This window comes from Pundamilia nyererei, unplaced genomic scaffold (assembly GCF_000239375.1).
Source record: "Pundamilia nyererei isolate P.nyererei 1_Seehausen unplaced genomic scaffold, PunNye1.0 scaffold00004, whole genome shotgun sequence".
NCBI lineage: Eukaryota > Metazoa > Chordata > Actinopteri > Cichliformes > Cichlidae > Pundamilia > Pundamilia nyererei.
Window position 1 is genome coordinate 3498832 of NW_005187405.1, and position 17081 is coordinate 3515912.

General features: G+C 42.0%; 1 protein-coding gene across 3 annotated transcripts in view; it reads right to left on the reverse strand.

The window, feature by feature from the left end:
- Positions 1 to 17081, reverse strand: part of camsap2b (calmodulin regulated spectrin-associated protein family, member 2b) — a 33302-nt gene that overhangs the window by 9808 nt on the left and 6413 nt on the right. For 2 of the 3 annotated variants that reach the window (XM_005721210.2, XM_005721208.2), the window contains exons 3-7: positions 11276 to 11455; positions 8128 to 8214; positions 3360 to 3392; positions 1307 to 1445; positions 194 to 333 (exon numbers count right to left, since the gene is read on the reverse strand). In XM_005721210.2, the coding sequence (XP_005721267.1) occupies positions 194 to 333; positions 1307 to 1445; positions 3360 to 3392; positions 8128 to 8214; positions 11276 to 11455 (579 nt within the window). The remainder of the gene's footprint in view (positions 1 to 193; positions 334 to 1306; positions 1446 to 3359; positions 3393 to 8127; positions 8215 to 11275; positions 11456 to 17081) is intronic. The other variant, XM_005721209.2, reaches the window with a different exon arrangement.

Sequence of the window (17081 nt, forward strand, 5' to 3'; positions counted from 1 at the left end):
CACACAGAACCATACACACAATAGCAATCCCTGTAAGAGCCAAGCCTACTCACATTCAAACTTTTCCTTGAGTGACTCATTTTTGCCCATGCGTAATTTCCCACTCTTGCTCTTCCCCCTCCAAAAACGTCTCACCATTTCTCCATCTCCTTTCACCGTGAAAGCAGAACTGTCTACATCCAGTTAGACCAACCTTTATAGAAGCATGGGCGTAGAGCAGGTCCTCCAGGGTGAAGTGGCAGCAGTGGTTGAGGTTGTTCCTGCAAAACTCCTGCACCAGTTGTAGGTTGTACAGACTGTCAGCCAGGGACATGGTCTCCTTGAGGCAGATATCTGTTCAGCAAAGGGGAGGGGTCAAACACAGAGACACAAGGAAAGGGTAACGCGCCACACAGGAAGCCGAGGACACGATAAGAGTTTATGTTTAAAAAAAGACTAGAGGAGGAGGAAATGACTCTTAATTTTCCTGCATTTGTCATAAGAAGCCTCTCATTTGAATCACTTAAGCTCCTTGAAATAATTTGTGACGAAAACGTTCAAACCCTCTTCAAGTGCTTCTAGATGAATCATCAGGATTTTTATCCCCTGACGTTACTATAAGGACGGCCCGTGTATGTGTAGGAGGTCTGACAAGGCAACGGAAGACTACGGCAGCTGGTTTCTCTGCTGTGATGTCATTCTGCGCTTTACTTAAAAAAAATAAAATAAAAAAAAGTGAAGACAGTAGAGTAAATCAAGCTGCCAACAAGAAACCTTAACGAAGCACAGCTTGTTTTCACATCTGGTTCACATGCCTGAGATCTTCCTGCGAACTACAGTCGAACCCCAGAGTTGTTTGTCTTTGAAATAGCAGCCGGCTCCACCTCTCCCTCACACAGCCCTCGTGACCAATCACATTCCAACCCGGGGCATTTTCAAAAACGACAGTCTGGGCAAGCTCAGAGGAAACACGGCTTTGTTCTCCATGAATCCTAGTACCCTTTTTCTTCCTCTATCCCTCTATTTATACCACTATCAACAAATGCATATTGTGAAATATAAGGATTAGGTTTTGCATTTATAACACTCGCTTATGCACAATGCAAGTATTATTAATACACTCTTTGTTAAGCTATTGTAAGAGGCTGGCAGTGAGAACAGTGACTTTTTTGTGCTCTGACTGAAAGTCACTGTGGTTAGTTTGATGTGCGCTATTCTGTCCTTTAATATGTGTGTTTGAACTGAGTTTCGTCTTGCAGTCTTGTGTGTAATAAAGGTAACACACTAAAGTGTGGATAGTTAACAGAAGAGGGGGATGGTTGCAGACCTTCCAGTCTGATGGCCTGCGGGCAGTAGAAGTGCAGCAGCGCAGTCAGGGCGCAGCCATCTGTGTTGTCCTTCAGCAGGTTTTCCACCAGGGGGAGCGACGGCGCGCTCCTCTGGGCATGCTCCTTCCTGTAGCGAGCCTGAAACCATGGCAACGGCACAGAGACATCAGCTACATGTGTCATCGCGGTGGGTGTGTACAGCCGGCTCTCTGATTATCGATACAACCACATCTCCATGCTCCAATCAGTCACACACACGGGTAAGGTAGAAGTGTTAATTTGAGGATCTTCAAACACACACACACCTGAAATAATACAGATTAACATCTTCATGCAAACAAACATTCAGTTAAGCCACACCTCAATAAGATTTATCATGTTATAAATGGTAAGAAGGACGCATATTCATAACCAGTGTTGGGGAGTAACGGAATACATGTACCGCCGTTACGTATTTAGAATACAAAATATGAGTAACTGTATTCCGTTACAGTTACCGTTTAAAAAGGTGGTATTCAGAATACAGTTACTTTGTTGAAATAAATGGAATACACTGGGGTACTTCCCTGTTTCATTTTGTCGCGGGTCAGGACTGTTTGGGTTTTGTTTGACAGCTACGTTCTTTTGTTCCAGGCGGCAGCGTTACGGTTGCCATGGTTACAGGGCGACGCTCTCTCTCTCTCTGCGACTGTGTGTTTCCTGGGTGAGAGAGCGCCTTTTCGTTGTTGTTGTTGTGCTAAGCTAACAGGCAGAATGCTACAAGCATAGCTCTAAAGAATGTAGCATCATGGGCAGTGTAGTCCGTGTTGCAGGGAGAATGGACTGCCATACACGTTATGTGTCTGTGAGCGCGAGGAGGGAGAAAAAGAGAGTGGAAAGGTACGAGTTGTCGTCGAGGAAAAACGGGAGCTGGAAGCATGTAAATATAATAATAACCACTGCAGCCAAGAAGAGTGCCTGACGAGCCCAGTTGTAAGTAAGCTATTAAGACTCGACTGTACACTGTGTTCGTGTTTTCCTCCGAAAACAATAAGTTCCGTTGGAGCAGCCTTTCAACGCCTCTCTCTGTCTCTCGGAAGAAAAGTTGACCCACACAACAAAATAAAGCTATTTTTCGGCTACGAGCCGACAGGGACCCCGCCGTATTAGTCAAAGGTCCCTTTACTACAGTTCGGAGTCGCGGACCTTCAGTAATAGTAATAAATCACACAGCAATAGTACATTCACGTTGTTGTAAAAAGCACGATAATATATTAAGTAATCCAAAATATTCAGAATACGTTACTCTCATTGAGTAACGTAACGGAATACGTTACAGAATACATTTTGGGGCATGTATTCTGTATTCTGTAACGGAATACATTTTAAAAGTAACCTTCCCAACACTGTTCATAACCCTCACAACCCTGCTCTCTGCGACTGGTTGTGAGGTGTGGTTAGTTCCCTGCATGCATGCTAGCAAATGAACGGTTTGCACCATTTCAACATCTACTGAGAACTCAGTGGCACTGAGGCAGTCTGAAGCTCTGGTGCTGCAGCAGACAATGTGTGTGATTTAGAGTTAAATAATAATGTGTGTGAGTGCATCCTTCCTCCCTGCAAGTTTTCTCCATGTCCCTCTGGGACAATCAAAACCACAGCAACAACTTTACTACATATTATTATACACATTCAGGGCATCGGTATTCTTAGTTTGCCCATGAAGACAAAATAATTATCACATACAACAGAGCGATTATGTTCAATAAAATTACTCAGTAGAAGATCTGATGTTTATGTGCTCATAAGAGCTATGCATAGCCCAGTAGTATAGGTGTAGCTCCCTAATGACAGGTCATAAATGGTCACTATGATTTTTGTCTAAGATGTGAAAACGATGGTTGGGTTTGAAGGGTCGGGGGTGTCTGACCAAACCATGACGAGGGTCAGGGCCGCATGCAGTGACTGACAAGGCAAGTCGGGAGGTGAATGTGAAGGGACGGGGGGATTTTTGGGAGAGGAGGAAGTTGGCGGGTTTGTTGAAGAGGTGTTTCTAAGTATGAGTCGACTTACAGGTACTAATCTCCAGTACCATTTGCTAGGAGACTTGATGGTGGATGATGATCGGACAACAACAGGAGAGAATGTTAGGTGTTAGGCGTTTCCACAAACAACAGCAGGGAAAAATATGCTACAGCTGCTAGGACTCATGAACAAACACCATCTTAATACCTCTACAAAAGCTATATAATACTTAAAATGTGTTACTTTCTTCACACATTTGAAATCAGCATCAAAACACACAGTGAGAATCACGGGATGCATCTGCTAAAGCAGAAGTTTAGTTGTGTCATACACCCATAGGTGCCCATGTTTACCCACATGGAAAAGAAATAGTAAAAACTTATGATTTACTCATGAAAGTGGCCACTTTCTCATTACTTTCATATATTGTTTTAGTAAGTATCCAAAACATACAAGTTTCATTATATAATTTTTCAAGGGATCTTATATCTGTTTTCACTCTTGTATGCTTTTCATACAAGTTTCACACAAGACAGATACAAACTTTATAAGATTTATATACATCTTTTCCATATGGGTACATATGACCCTGAACTTTATTTACACCACTTATTTTTGCTGCACCCCATTTCTTGTGATTTAATACAAATAAAAAATTTAAGTATTATTTACCTGCATTATTACAACTTTAAGCTAGTTTAATTTAAGCATCTGTAACCAAACAAAGTTGGTTTGAACCAATCAGCAACCTCTGAGAAGCTACTGGCCAATAAGGTCACAGCTGTCTGGGTCTGTCTATGTTTCATAGGTGTGACAAGAGTCAGATTGCTCAACCAACCCGCTGCCAAGTATTTCTTAAACGACTGGCTTCAAGCGCCTTATGTTCCAATTTTGCATAATTCTCATTCATCCAATCAATTGTAGGCGTTTTTTTTTTTAGCAGTGTACCTTACCAATAAATCACAATCATCAAAATAAACAATTATTCCTCTTAGTCAAAAAGCCTACTGTGTCTTTAAGTAATGTAACTGGATTAATGTCAGTGAGGATGTTTATTTATAATAAGTAAATGTAATCATAATGTGTACCATACATAAAGAGACCACACAAAGTCACAAATACTACGCAGCAACGTGTTTTGAGATAGAAGGCTGTAGTTTAGGTTCAAGGTGATTTATATTTTCAGTATTTAGATATAATGTGTATTGCCTAATTTCAGCTCCTTTTCAATTGCAAATGAGTTATTAACACAATGTACAGAGAGCTAATGGGAATAACTAATTGGGCAAAATAAAAACAGTCAGCGAGTTTGTCATATTCATTCATGGTCCCCAGACTAACTGCAGATTTGATCTTCCCAGTCCATTTGTGCTCAGGCAGGACTTGCAGTTTTATTTTACACTTAATTGTAGTTTAAATGTGCACAGGCCTGTTTCAAAGTCAGATCTGCATCCAAAGTCTAATCCCTCATTTCTTGGCCTGTCTTCTCAGTTTGTTCCATTAAACTTAATGCAGCCTTTTGAAAAGTTATTGACACAAGCTGCAAACTAATAAGCACTCGAAACCTAAAGCTAAAAATACTTTACAGAGCCACAAACATGACCTAATTTTTGCAACTAAGATCCTAAATCTTGTGTAACGATCCAACATTGTGTGTTTTCTAACTTTCTGCTCAATAATACGATTAAGACCTAAAGTCTCAGTCCACACAAAGAAACGCTGAGTGCTTGGTCATAAGACCATAGTTAACGACTTTTCACACAATCCTAGAATAAACAAGCCCCACTGAGAAGTGTCTTGTGCTCATCCTCTGGTGTGAGAGTGTGTGTTTGCACAGTGTGTGTGTACATGTAAAAAATCCTAATAAGTGAATAGACTTCTATCTCTCTGACACTGCAAAGACAGAGCTGTGTGATGGAGCATGGAGGAAAGCAGCTGACTGACTGAGCGTCCAGCTATTTCTCAAAACCTTAAAAAGGCTGTAGCCTTCCTTTGTTCTAACTTGTTTTAACAAAGCCTTGATAGGTCACACACCCCGCGTGTGTGTTACCACAGCGCAATCACAGATAGGCACTGATCTCTCTCTCTGTCACTATATTAACACAAAACAGACAGTAAGCAATAGAAAACGTGCCAAGAAACTCCCACAGCAGATAAAAGCTCTCGTCTAACTGACTTAACCACTCGTGACGTCCTGCAGTTCTTTGAAGAGCCAGTTAATTCTGCTCCATATGAGGAAACACACTCACAGTGACACTGTGCAGGAAACTTACAACCTGTTGCCTGCGAACAGGTTCATCCACGACACTGTGTGTTTTCAGCTGTGAACTGCAGTGTAACTTTGTGGGTGCACCGCACATTCATGCTCCCCAGAGGAGGAATCCAGCCGACTCTGACGATGCCCTCACTTTCCGTGCGCGGCCATTATAAAGGTTCATATTTGTGTGAATCGCTAACAAATATCTAATAAGAAGATACTGTTACTGTTGGGCTGCTGAACTAACCTGTGAGCATGTTTTAGAGTTAAGGTGTCCACTCAGGAAGTGATTCACTCGCTGCTGGTGGACATTCCATACTCCGGTTGCCTAGGTAACCTAAGGTATTAAACATCCTGTCACTGCAGCTTACTCACTTCCTGTATGAATGCCCCTTTAATTCACTGCATGAAAGAGGTCAAATCAACATTTTGTGTCTGTTACCTGGGCTAACTATCTGTCAGTTCTGTGGGTTGCTAGAAAAAGACATTCATGTTTCCCAGATGATGTACCCCACTAGCTTTAGAGGACACTACACTTTCTCTGCTGTCAGCATCAACTTCCATTTCTAAGTTTTGGGCTCTGACCAACATTCCTCACAGAGGCACACAGGCCTGGAGAAGATTCTAGATCCTAAACAAAGGCATGTTCCTTGAATTGCATCTCTGAAATTAGTCCTTTCACTCCATTCAATCAGTGTTTACCTCTCTGAGTTAGAGTATAGCTAATCATTTCCACCTGACACAAGTGATCCCCCCTTCCCCCGTTTGTACTCCATCTTGGTGAGATAAAAATCTTTTTTTCCATTTTTAAACGTTCGCCATCTTGTGCCTGTTTTAGAACTCGAGGCCCGACAAAGCACCGCACTGTAGCTTCACGGTTAAGTGAGCAGCAGAGGATGGTATCTGACTGCAGTGTGTTTGTGCCAGTAGACTGGCTCGAAGCGTTGCATAACTACGAGGCCTGCAGGATGACACTGCCTCTCTTCTGCTACAGCTGACAAAGTTCCTGAGTGTCTCTCACTGTGGTGTCATTTCTCCCTTTCCTCCATCTCTGATTATCCCTCCTCCCTCTTTTTCTCTCTCTTGTTTTGTTCCACCCCTGTGTCTGTCACCCTTTCTCTCGTTGGCTTCCCCGCACATTTCTTTGTCTCCTTTAACAGCAGTGTGGCAACTCTTGCCAACATTTCTCTGCAGCTGGTCTGAGACTGAGCTCATCTGTTCCTCTGATTCACAGAGCCCCGTGTACTGAGCTGCATGTGACTGCATATGTGCGGGTGTGTGTGTGTGTGTGTGTGTGTGTGTATGTATCTCCACACATTTAAAATCCAATAATATGAACGCAATTGGTGATAAAATGTGAAGTAATTGAAAGAATTCAAAAATAGATTTAATTAGAGATGGCACAATACCACTTTTTTTAAGTCCGATACAGATACCATAAATTTGGATATCGGTCAATACCGATATGAATCCGATATAGTGTTTTTAAATCAATAAAACTGTTTTTTAATATCTTGCTGCATTTTGTATAAGTTCATACTTGAGTTTAAATAAACAACAACACTAAAGCTATTCTGTTATACCTGTATGTAAAAAATACACTGCACCCAAAATATTTCATAGTTCAGCAAAACTGATCAATCTAATAAACTTAAACTTGCACCATCCTCCCTGTTCTGTTATTTTAAAGAGTACTTAGCAGAAATATTAAGCAACCTAACTAACAGGGTTGCAAACTCCCAAAAAAAAAAAAAAAAAATATAGGGAACCACCCCCCACCCTCCACCTCATGATGCTTAATCGACGTAATCAACTTTAATTTGATGCAGTGTGAAAAAAAATGCACAGAAATAAATTATTTTTCTACAATATTTAAATAGATTCAGCATCTTTCTTCAACAGAACTGCAGACTGCACGGATGGTATCTTCCCAAAGGAAAAAGTAGTATGGCTTACTAGGGTATATTAGACTTAACAGTTACTATATACAGTAATGGACTTCTATATATTTTACATCAGATTAAAAGTTTGGGTGTAAGATTCAGATTATTATTTATTAAAAGCTAGACATTTTAAATGAGAATAAGAAAGAAAAGTATGTCTTCGTTCCCCCTTTTCCCTGTTAATGCCCTATCGGCCCCCCTGGCTAAACTTTGCTAGATCCGGCCCTGCACAGTTACCAGCGTGAGCTACGTAGAAAAAGATCCTGGTGTAGAAAGTAATATTAAATAAATTCTAACAACAGCTTATCAAGGTTAAACGTGTTGCTGTTGCTCAGCCGCTGGTTTCCTCTTTCTGGTGCAAAGTGGGCCAAAAACAAAGAAGAGAGACGGACTCACGACAGAAAAGCCGATCAGCTGATCATTAAGCAGTTTCATGATTGAAGTAGCAGCCGGAGAGAGGGAGGGGGAGGTGCTAATAAAAAGAGCTAACAGTCTCCCCATGTTTGCAGTTCTAATAACAGGAGTTTTAAAGCACAGGCATCAGCAGGTCGTTGAACACCCTGTTATTTGGATCATTCGTGGAATTTTTTATTTCAGTCTATGCGTGCGTTCTTACTTTAAGCGCTGTGGCGTTTGACTCCTGCAGTGAAGCCTCTCTCAACTTCTGCTCCTCTACAAGGATGTCCCTCAGGTGTTCATTTACCTTCAGAGAAAGAGAAGGAACGAGAAAGGCAACGAGATCAAAAGTCAGACGAGCATCTGGTGCACACTGAAAGTGAATAGTGAGTCTGTGCTGAAGACTTGAAAAACCGGCGGTGATAGTAAGAAGGCACACATCAAACAGAAGATTGTTTGTCACCACCACCTCCACCCATCAACGACTGAAGCTAAATATAAATATACAGAACTCGGCTAAATTCTGATGCAAGCACAGGTTTAAAGGTTTGTTTTTATTGTTTTCAGAGGATACACATGGTCACATCAGCCATTCCCCCCCGCCATTGCGTGCCACGCCTCGGGGCTACGCAGAGACACAATTGTCAATGTTTTACCAAGTGTGTATCTGTAAATAAATCCTGCAAAGTGTGCATCTTTCCGCCTTTGGCCTTGAAGCAGACAGCACATGAGTTCTTCCAGAAAGGATTATGGCTGATGATAAGAAGATCTTACATTTGATGTAAGTACATCTGTACTGAGGCTTGTTTTATTATTTCAAGGAGAAAGAAAGGAATTCATCTTTGAGATGAGGCTGTTTCACACTCAGCTTACTCCTCAAACACTCATCAAGGACAGTAAAAACCACTTAATGTGACCAAGCAATCTTTAAAAGCGCTGCAATAACAGAGATCAAACTGCTGTCATCTTGAAGGTAAATTTGAATGGATTTTTAATATAAATAGTCACTGCTAATACTGTAAAAGTCTCCAAATACTTAAGAATCACCTTCTTTCTTTTTGTTTGATATTTTTGGGGTGCTAGCCAGAAGGTTCCCTGGTAAAGAGTAAAACTTCCCTAGTTGTTTAATTTGAATTGCATCAAACTGAAATACTGTGTTGTTTGTATTCCTGGAAATTGTCGTTTTTTTGTTGAATTATGGATGTTTCTTATTATTTTGGTGCTTATTTGTCGGCCTTTCGTTGAGATGGACCGTAAAGTGTTGGCTCACTCTTTAATACACAATTTTAAGTGAACAAGCTTTGTGAGTGTAATTTCCCTCCAGGAATGTGCTTAACCTTCTAATTTACACAGTTGGCTGGAGTTAACGGGGTTCATGTTGGGTACGTGTTAGTGCTTTCAGCTGGATCCAGGTGGTGGATTGACCCCAGAGTTAAGTTTTACCCTTTGCCAGAGAACCCTCTGCATGGCACCCCAAAAAGATTAAATAAAAAGGGTATAAATAAGGTCATTTTTTGCAATCTGCTAACACACAGCCATGCCCCCAGCACAGCCCACTCGTGCCTGTGTAATTTATTTATTCTTTTTTTGGTAATTTGAAGTTTAACACTGTAGGATCTAAAATCTCTCAGCCACATGCACAAACGCTGGTTTGTGCATGGATGTAAAACCAAACTCAAGAGTCTGGCAGTCATTCGAAGAGCTGAAGACCAGTTAGATTAAATTGACTTTTGATATGTGATGTTCCACAACAATGAGAAAATCTTTGTTTTAGTGCGTCCTGCAGCTGTAATGCTAATGTTACCATTAGCTTTGATTGTCTCTCCACAGGCCAGAACCATCCTGAAACTGTAATGCTGAGAGAAACAGTAAGAGACATTGCACATGGTAAATGGAGTGGTACTTATTAGTGCTTTTCTTTTCTGAGCATTCAAAGTGCTTTTACCACACGCTTCATTCACACTCACACATACAGCCCTTTATTCTATGCCTTAAGCACTTTCTAAGTATCACACACGCAATCACACTCTGATGGATCAGGAGCAATTTGGGGTTCAGTGTCTTTCCCGACAGCACTTTGGGATGTAGAGTGGAAGAGGCGGGGATCCATCCACCAACCTTCTGATTAGCAGATTACATGCTCTACCTCCTGAGCCACTGCAGCTTCCAATTGTGGGAACTTTAATGCTGATTTGCAATCAATAAACAAAGTCTGGCTGACGTTCTGTGTTTTCAGTTTGACCTTTGCAATCCAAGCCCAGCCTCTCTTTCTGACAGCAAGAACAGCCTATGAATGAAAATTTTAAAAAATTAAGTAAAGACTGGAGAAACACCCTTCAGATGTTACGAGTGTTGTTGTTGCGTAGTTTGTACACCAGAGGGCACTACTTCTCAGCAAAGTTAGGCAGAGTGCAAACAAGTTTTAGGAAATCTGTTCATGTTTATGTCTGAAGTGAAGAGTAACATCATGCAATATTTTTGAATATTAGATTTTTATATCACCAAATCAGTATCAGTATTGGTTTAAAAAAACAAAAACAAACCTGTATCGGTCGTAGTTTAGCTGAAACAGGTGAGACTACTATCAAGTTGTTAAAAATACTGACTGTATGTAGAAGATGGATGGAGATCTGAAAGTTGAAGCCAATGTGAAAGCTCTTTTAACCTGTATTCATTAGGTGGTCAGCAGGTGGCGCCTCCTCTGACTGAAGAAAGAAGTTCGGTTTTATAGAAATCCGCCCTGTGACTTCAGCAGATATTTTCCTGGTGAGCTCATAGTGACAACTGCTACTTATAAGACTCACTGAACACAACAAAGCTTGTTTTCTAAATTATGCTCCCGATTGCAGTGAAAGAGGAGAACAAAGCAGAAAGAAATGGCTACTCTATGATCCATCATTTGCTTATTTGCTTATCACATCCGATTTCAAAACATCAGTGAAAAATGCTCAGATTGAGGCTTCACAACTGGACTTGCTAACCACCATCACGCTGGCTCTGTCACTCTTTTATATACAGTCTACAAGGTTAGAATAGTCGTACCTCAGTGGGGCTTTACAGGCTTTAAAGCCCCACTGAGGTACAACTATTCTTCCTAATCCTGCTTTAACAGAGACTGGGAATCTCTCTGGCATTATCACATGTGCACGGTGCCAGTTTTTCCATCTTCTCCTCTTGCAAACATATTAGATTTCTTACAAACAGTGGAGGAATTAAGAACTGACACACTTTCCAGGAGCTTGAGTGTCTACTAAATCCAGAGAACAAAGTAAGTAGAGTGAAACGATAAAAAGCCACCTTGGTAAACGGCTTAAGGCTTAATTTAACTCGTGGAGACAACATCTCCCTGTGTTTGTGTATACGAGTACCTTGTTGATCCAGGTGGTGATTGCATCCTCTGTGTCGTAAGGCAGCTCCTGGATGCGTCCGTCGCCGTTCGATGGTTCGGCTGTGGAGTACCTGTTGATGCAGGACATCACCCTCTCCACGCTCACCATCTCTACGGTGTACGCCATCATCAGGGTGTCTATGAGCGCCAGGTGGGAACTCTGCACAGACACACAGCAGCCAGATCAAGTTAAAAAGGCAAAGTCAGCTACAGATTTGAAATTTTTATTTTATCTTCTTCTTTGAAAGGTTTTCCCAAAAGCAACAGACTGACAACTGGGAATTTTTACGTGCAAAGTTGCCAAAAAGAGTGTGGGGAAAAAAACAAACCATGAAAGTAATTTATATAAATGGCACATTTGTTTTTTAAAAAATCCACCTCACTTTCACACAGTCTGTCCAACCAGACCAGCTGCTCAGCTGCCTTCTGATCACCATCCGTCTTGCCTTAAGCCATGTAAAACTGCTTCACTGTTAAACGCTGGAAAAAAATACTTATTTTTTTCTATTAGGCACATTTCGTCCAATTTTGAGTCATTGGCTTTATCTGAGTGGTTGTAAAAAAGCAACATCAACACCTACACAAAGCTTGACATTCTCCCAGCCTTCCTAGTCCCATTCCAGGCCGGTCAGACCAACAGACCTCCCCTTCCCTTTCCTGTCACCCTACAGTCAAAAACATTGTATATATATGTGTGTGTGTGTGTGTGTAAGCATATTTGCCTGCTGCTTCCCTCAGCATTGCTCTGTGCGTCCAGCCTAACTAAACAACCATCTAAAATCTGGAGCTCCATGATCAAAGTGACTCAAACTGACAAAAACAAGCAGTGAGGCGCTGTGTCTAGCACAGGCCTCTATTCATAACCACAGAGCCACATGCAACAGCCAGTGTGACCAAGTCTTTTCCAAAGAAACAAACTCCTGCTTCAGCGCTATGAGTTTACACTTCCACTGGTGCTCCGAGTCATCACGGCATGTCGTCCTGCCAGTCTAAACATGCAGAGAGCGCGCAGGAGTAAAATGAGCTCTGACCTCATGGAAATACGTGCTGAGATGCTTTGATCAGCTGTACCTGATGTGAGTAAATGCTACTCAAGTTAGCTGTGCTTACGTTTGCACACATTAAATACTGTTATGTAGACCAAGTGCTCATACTTATCCAGTGTAAGCTCTGTTCTTGAGTTAGTTAATTTATTATTTAATATGAATCCCAACCCCAACCAACACATCAAAACCAGAAGCTATGCAAACAAACAGAAAAACAGAAGAAGCAGCAGGTTCTCACGCTTACCATGACTTGACAAACATCAGTTATTAAGTTGTTTATATAAACAAATATGTTGTGTAAGCTGGTGCGTCTGAGGATGGTGGCTGGTTTCACCTGCAGCGCATTACACAGGTGCCCAGGATTGTTTGGACAGCTCCAATTTATGATTCTTACCAAACTTATTGAGCCGTTTATGAAAACGTCTGCAGACAGACACTGTTTTCAATTCTTGCAGCTTCAGGATATTGCCAGATGTCTGACATTGTGTGCATTCTCCTCCAGATGTGCTGCAGGACGTCTGGCTGACGGCTGGACAGACGAACGGAGAGAGACGCCAAGCAGCTTAGAGCGAAGCTAAAGAGTGAAATACCGTGATTTAAATGAAACTCGCTGAGCTTTTTCTGTGATTGAAGCTTTTCTTAAGTCATTTACATAAAACTACTAAATCTTTAATATTGGTAAGAGGCTTGGGTAGGTGTGTGCATGAGTGTGTGCAGGGCTCTGAGCAGAGAAGCCACATGAATTTAAATGATTGTGACAAATCACTTATGTTCATTTTTTAAATAAGGATATTTTTAAGCTGACTTTTTTTTTTATATCAGGAAAAAAAAAGCACTGACATCCAGCATTTTATTTGTCATATTTTATGGAGAACATTAGTTAAGGCACATAACTCTCTGTAACCTGGTAGACAGACAACAGTTACTGTAGCTCTCTTTATTCTTTATGGTAATGTAAGACTGTCCATACTGAAGCAGCTCTATGGTCTATGCAGAGAAACAGAAGCTAATTAAGTCCCTCCCACCGTGGATGGGAAACAATTCTGTTTTCCACTGACTTTGTGGGTCAAAGTAAAACAAAGTTACTGACAGTAACCTGTTAAATGGACGGATGGAAGCCTCGCCATGGCAAAAGTATGGTGGCCCTGAGAGGACTGTAACTTAAGAAAACACCAGAAAATAGAAAAAACTAAAATCGTAAAAGTACAAAAAACACAAAAAAAGTTAAGTCTCAGTGCAGTGCGTTTGACCCAACTTTTTGTCTTCTATATATTTTAGCTTTGTAACAGCTAACCCCTCCAGTGGTTTTCAGAGTCTTTACAGTACACACAGCAGTACCAGCATAGGTCCACACAGGCACATTCCTGGCAGATTAGATGAAGGGCAATTTCTGCTGTTTACCCTGCAGCCTGAGCGATGAAAGATAGTAGCGCGCTGCCCTGATAACTTTCCAGACTTGTAAAATCCTGAGTTGTATCCAGTAAAACCCACTGCAGTATTTGACATTCAATTCAAATGAATGGCTCCGGTACTCAAAGTGCACTAGAGAGTACCTGACACAATGTCCTCGCACCTACACAGCCACTTAACATTGTTTTAAAGCAGGGCTGGTTTTTTGTCTGAGTGCCCACTAATGCTGCAAGAATAATAGCCGAGCTATCATGTGATGCCTTTTAAATTTATAGTCTATGTACTCAAAGCCTGTGCAGAAATTATAGTCCACGATGTCCATGTGCATGCATGTTGGAGTAATGGGGATAAAAGTGTGAGCCTGAAAGATGAGGACGAGCAGGACGGGCAGTTTTCAGTCGCTGCTTACATATTTACAGACTGGTCAGATATCCACAGGGGAAAAAGACGCTACTGTTGATAATACAACAAGATTTTAAGAGCCATGTGCCATCTATTATGCCTCCACAAAGACCTTTGTGGTGCGTGTCTGTGCACAGAAAGCACTCACGGTGACAGACACGCCTTATAAGGCTGTGGAGATGGCAGACGCCTGTCATGTAAAGCGCTGCAGTACGCTCGTGCACATTTTCTAACAGGAATTCATCGGTATTCATTCCCACAGCTGTGTGCGTGCGTGTGTCCCTGATCAAAGGCATTTATAGTAAAGCACAAAATACAGCCGAGCAAACAGACAATAAAAGTCGTTCTCCACAAACATCACAAGTGCAGGGACATCTGAGCCCCGCAAGTGGTTGTACTGCACAACTTTACACCTACACGCCTGCCCCTACCCAGATGTGGAGACTGATAGCCGTCTTTCTTTTGCAAACATCTGCAAAAATCTCCAAATTTTTCTGCGTTATTCAACAGAGAGCTGATGGAGGGATACACGCCCCTCTGCAGAGAAAAATCAGTTACTGCTCAGGCTCCGTCTCTCACTCTCTCATTTGTCACTTTCTCGTTTCAGTGTTTTAACACTGAGGGCGACGAGTCAAAGAGGAATGAGAAAATAAAGCAGGCCTTGTACACGCCACCGGACATCTGACTCCATCTGCTCCACGGAGGTGTGAATTTGAAGACGGGCAATTAAAGGAGCTCTAATTTGTGCGCCAGACGTTCTTTGACTCAGTGTGAGCCCCACCCTCCACAGTGCTGCAGTAGTGCACATCACGTCTTCCTCCCTCCTCTCCTCTAACCCTCCCTCTTCCCCACGTATGCCGCTCCTCTCCTCCTCCGTCATGCCCCCCTCCCCCCCCTCCCCCGTCTTTCCAGATGGCCATATTAACACGGGGCCTTTTCCACACATACTCTGGCACACACGTGTCCTCATGACCGCCAGAAAGGCAATACCTCCTTCACATCTTTTCCAAAGCTCTTCCCACACTCACCCTTTCCCCTCTTTTCTTGCTCTACTTTCCTGCTTTTCCTCCTGGACAGCAACCAAATGGCAGCCGCCAAACTACATCTCCCCCACTTTTTCCTCTCGCTCTCTCTATATATCCATTCGGTCTCTGACAAACTGCCACGCTCCCCTCCCTTCCTCCTCCCTCTCCTGACATGAGTTATTCTTCTGTAGCACAGCACTGAGAAAACCATGAGCTCATCATTTTCTCTGCAGATATACCATAACCCAAAATGAAAAGCCTCAACTCTAGTGTGACCGAAATGATCCTGCTGAGTCCATAAATACATACAGATCCTCTGCTTTGCAGAGGCAATCTAATGAAATCACAAGGACACAGAGTAACAATAAGACCAGACAGATTAACTAATAGCCTGCCGGCACGTCAGACAAATGAAGGTCGATGAGTTAGAGAGTCGATGGGCTCCATTTGTTTACTTAACGACTGTCACTAAATCACCTGAAGCACACAAAGACGGAGGCGTGTGGACACACACCGGTCCTTATGTGCACTTCTACAGGTGTGCAAGGACATGGGGTCATTTAGCGCTGCGGCAACCTTCAAGAAAACGCGCTGAAGGAGGCAAAGAGTACAACCAAACACAGACACGAAAATTCAATTGGCTGCGTAACTTTGAATTACCTCTTGGAGCTGAAAATGAGGGCTAATAAAATTCAGCTACAGCCTGAGAAAAATGCAGCGGCACAGGCAGGCTTAATGAAAAGTGCTAACTGCACCAAAATTCAGGAGAAAATCATTTCTGGCTTAATTTCACGCATTAAGTAGAGTTAACGTGACGCAAAGACAGAGAAAGACGAGAAACGCTGAGAGAGGCCGAGAGAGTGAAGGTGGAAGAAGGATGGAGAGGGGTGGAGAGAGAGAAGGAGGGAGGAGAAGGAAACGGTGCACTGCAATGCAGACACCTTTTGGCGTCAGCAGAAGTGCCCGGGCTCCAGCCGTGCATGTGTTAGCAGTGTGTGTAGATCTGCAGGCATCAACTCACCATCCTATCAGAACTAAAGCAAAATACACCATTGTGAGCTCCTCTCACAGCTTGTAAAAGGTGACAACATTATTACGGCTTTATATGAGACAATCAATTTGTAGATCAATCGGAAATTATCAATAGTTACTGTAACTGTTTCAATTATATTTCAAGCAAAGATGAAGCCTTTTTTTATTTGAGAGAGAGAAATCTGGTCTGACTGTTTTATACGACAGCAAACTGATCATCTTTGTTTTGTTCCACCATTGCTTTGATTGGACCAACAACCAATTAGACGACATCGGTTAGCTAGTAAGCCAAGTAGTTTTTTCAATTTCAATTCAATTTCAATTATATAGCATCAAATGACAACTACACTCACCTCAGGGCGTTTTTTTATTTAAATGTACCATTTTCTGACATGTTTTACACAAACCTCACAATGAGCTTTTATTCGATGACGTAACGCCACTACACTGTAATGTTTTCCATCCAGTCCAGAATGTAGTTTTCACAGCACACGACTATACGTGTAATATCTCTTAGTGAGGTGACCTGAGTCAAGTTTGCGCTGTATTCAGTGGCTAAACAGTGAGGAACAGTTTGCTATAGGAAACCCATCATTAGCCGTTGTTTTACTTGCAAGAAGACAGATCTGTGAGGATGGTTTAACAGTACGACTCATACGTATTCCACATGAGGTTGGCACACAGCAAAGCACACAGTAACAGCCACGGTCATATTAGTGCCAGTATAATTATTTCTAACTGTGTAATCAAATAAAGCTGCTGTCTGGTTAATTGATTAAAATGATGTTTAAAGTCACACATTTCTGCTTCCACTTCCTCAAAGTGAGCAGTGAGGGTTTGCAGGTTTCTCTGTTGTGAATAGTTTTGGAAA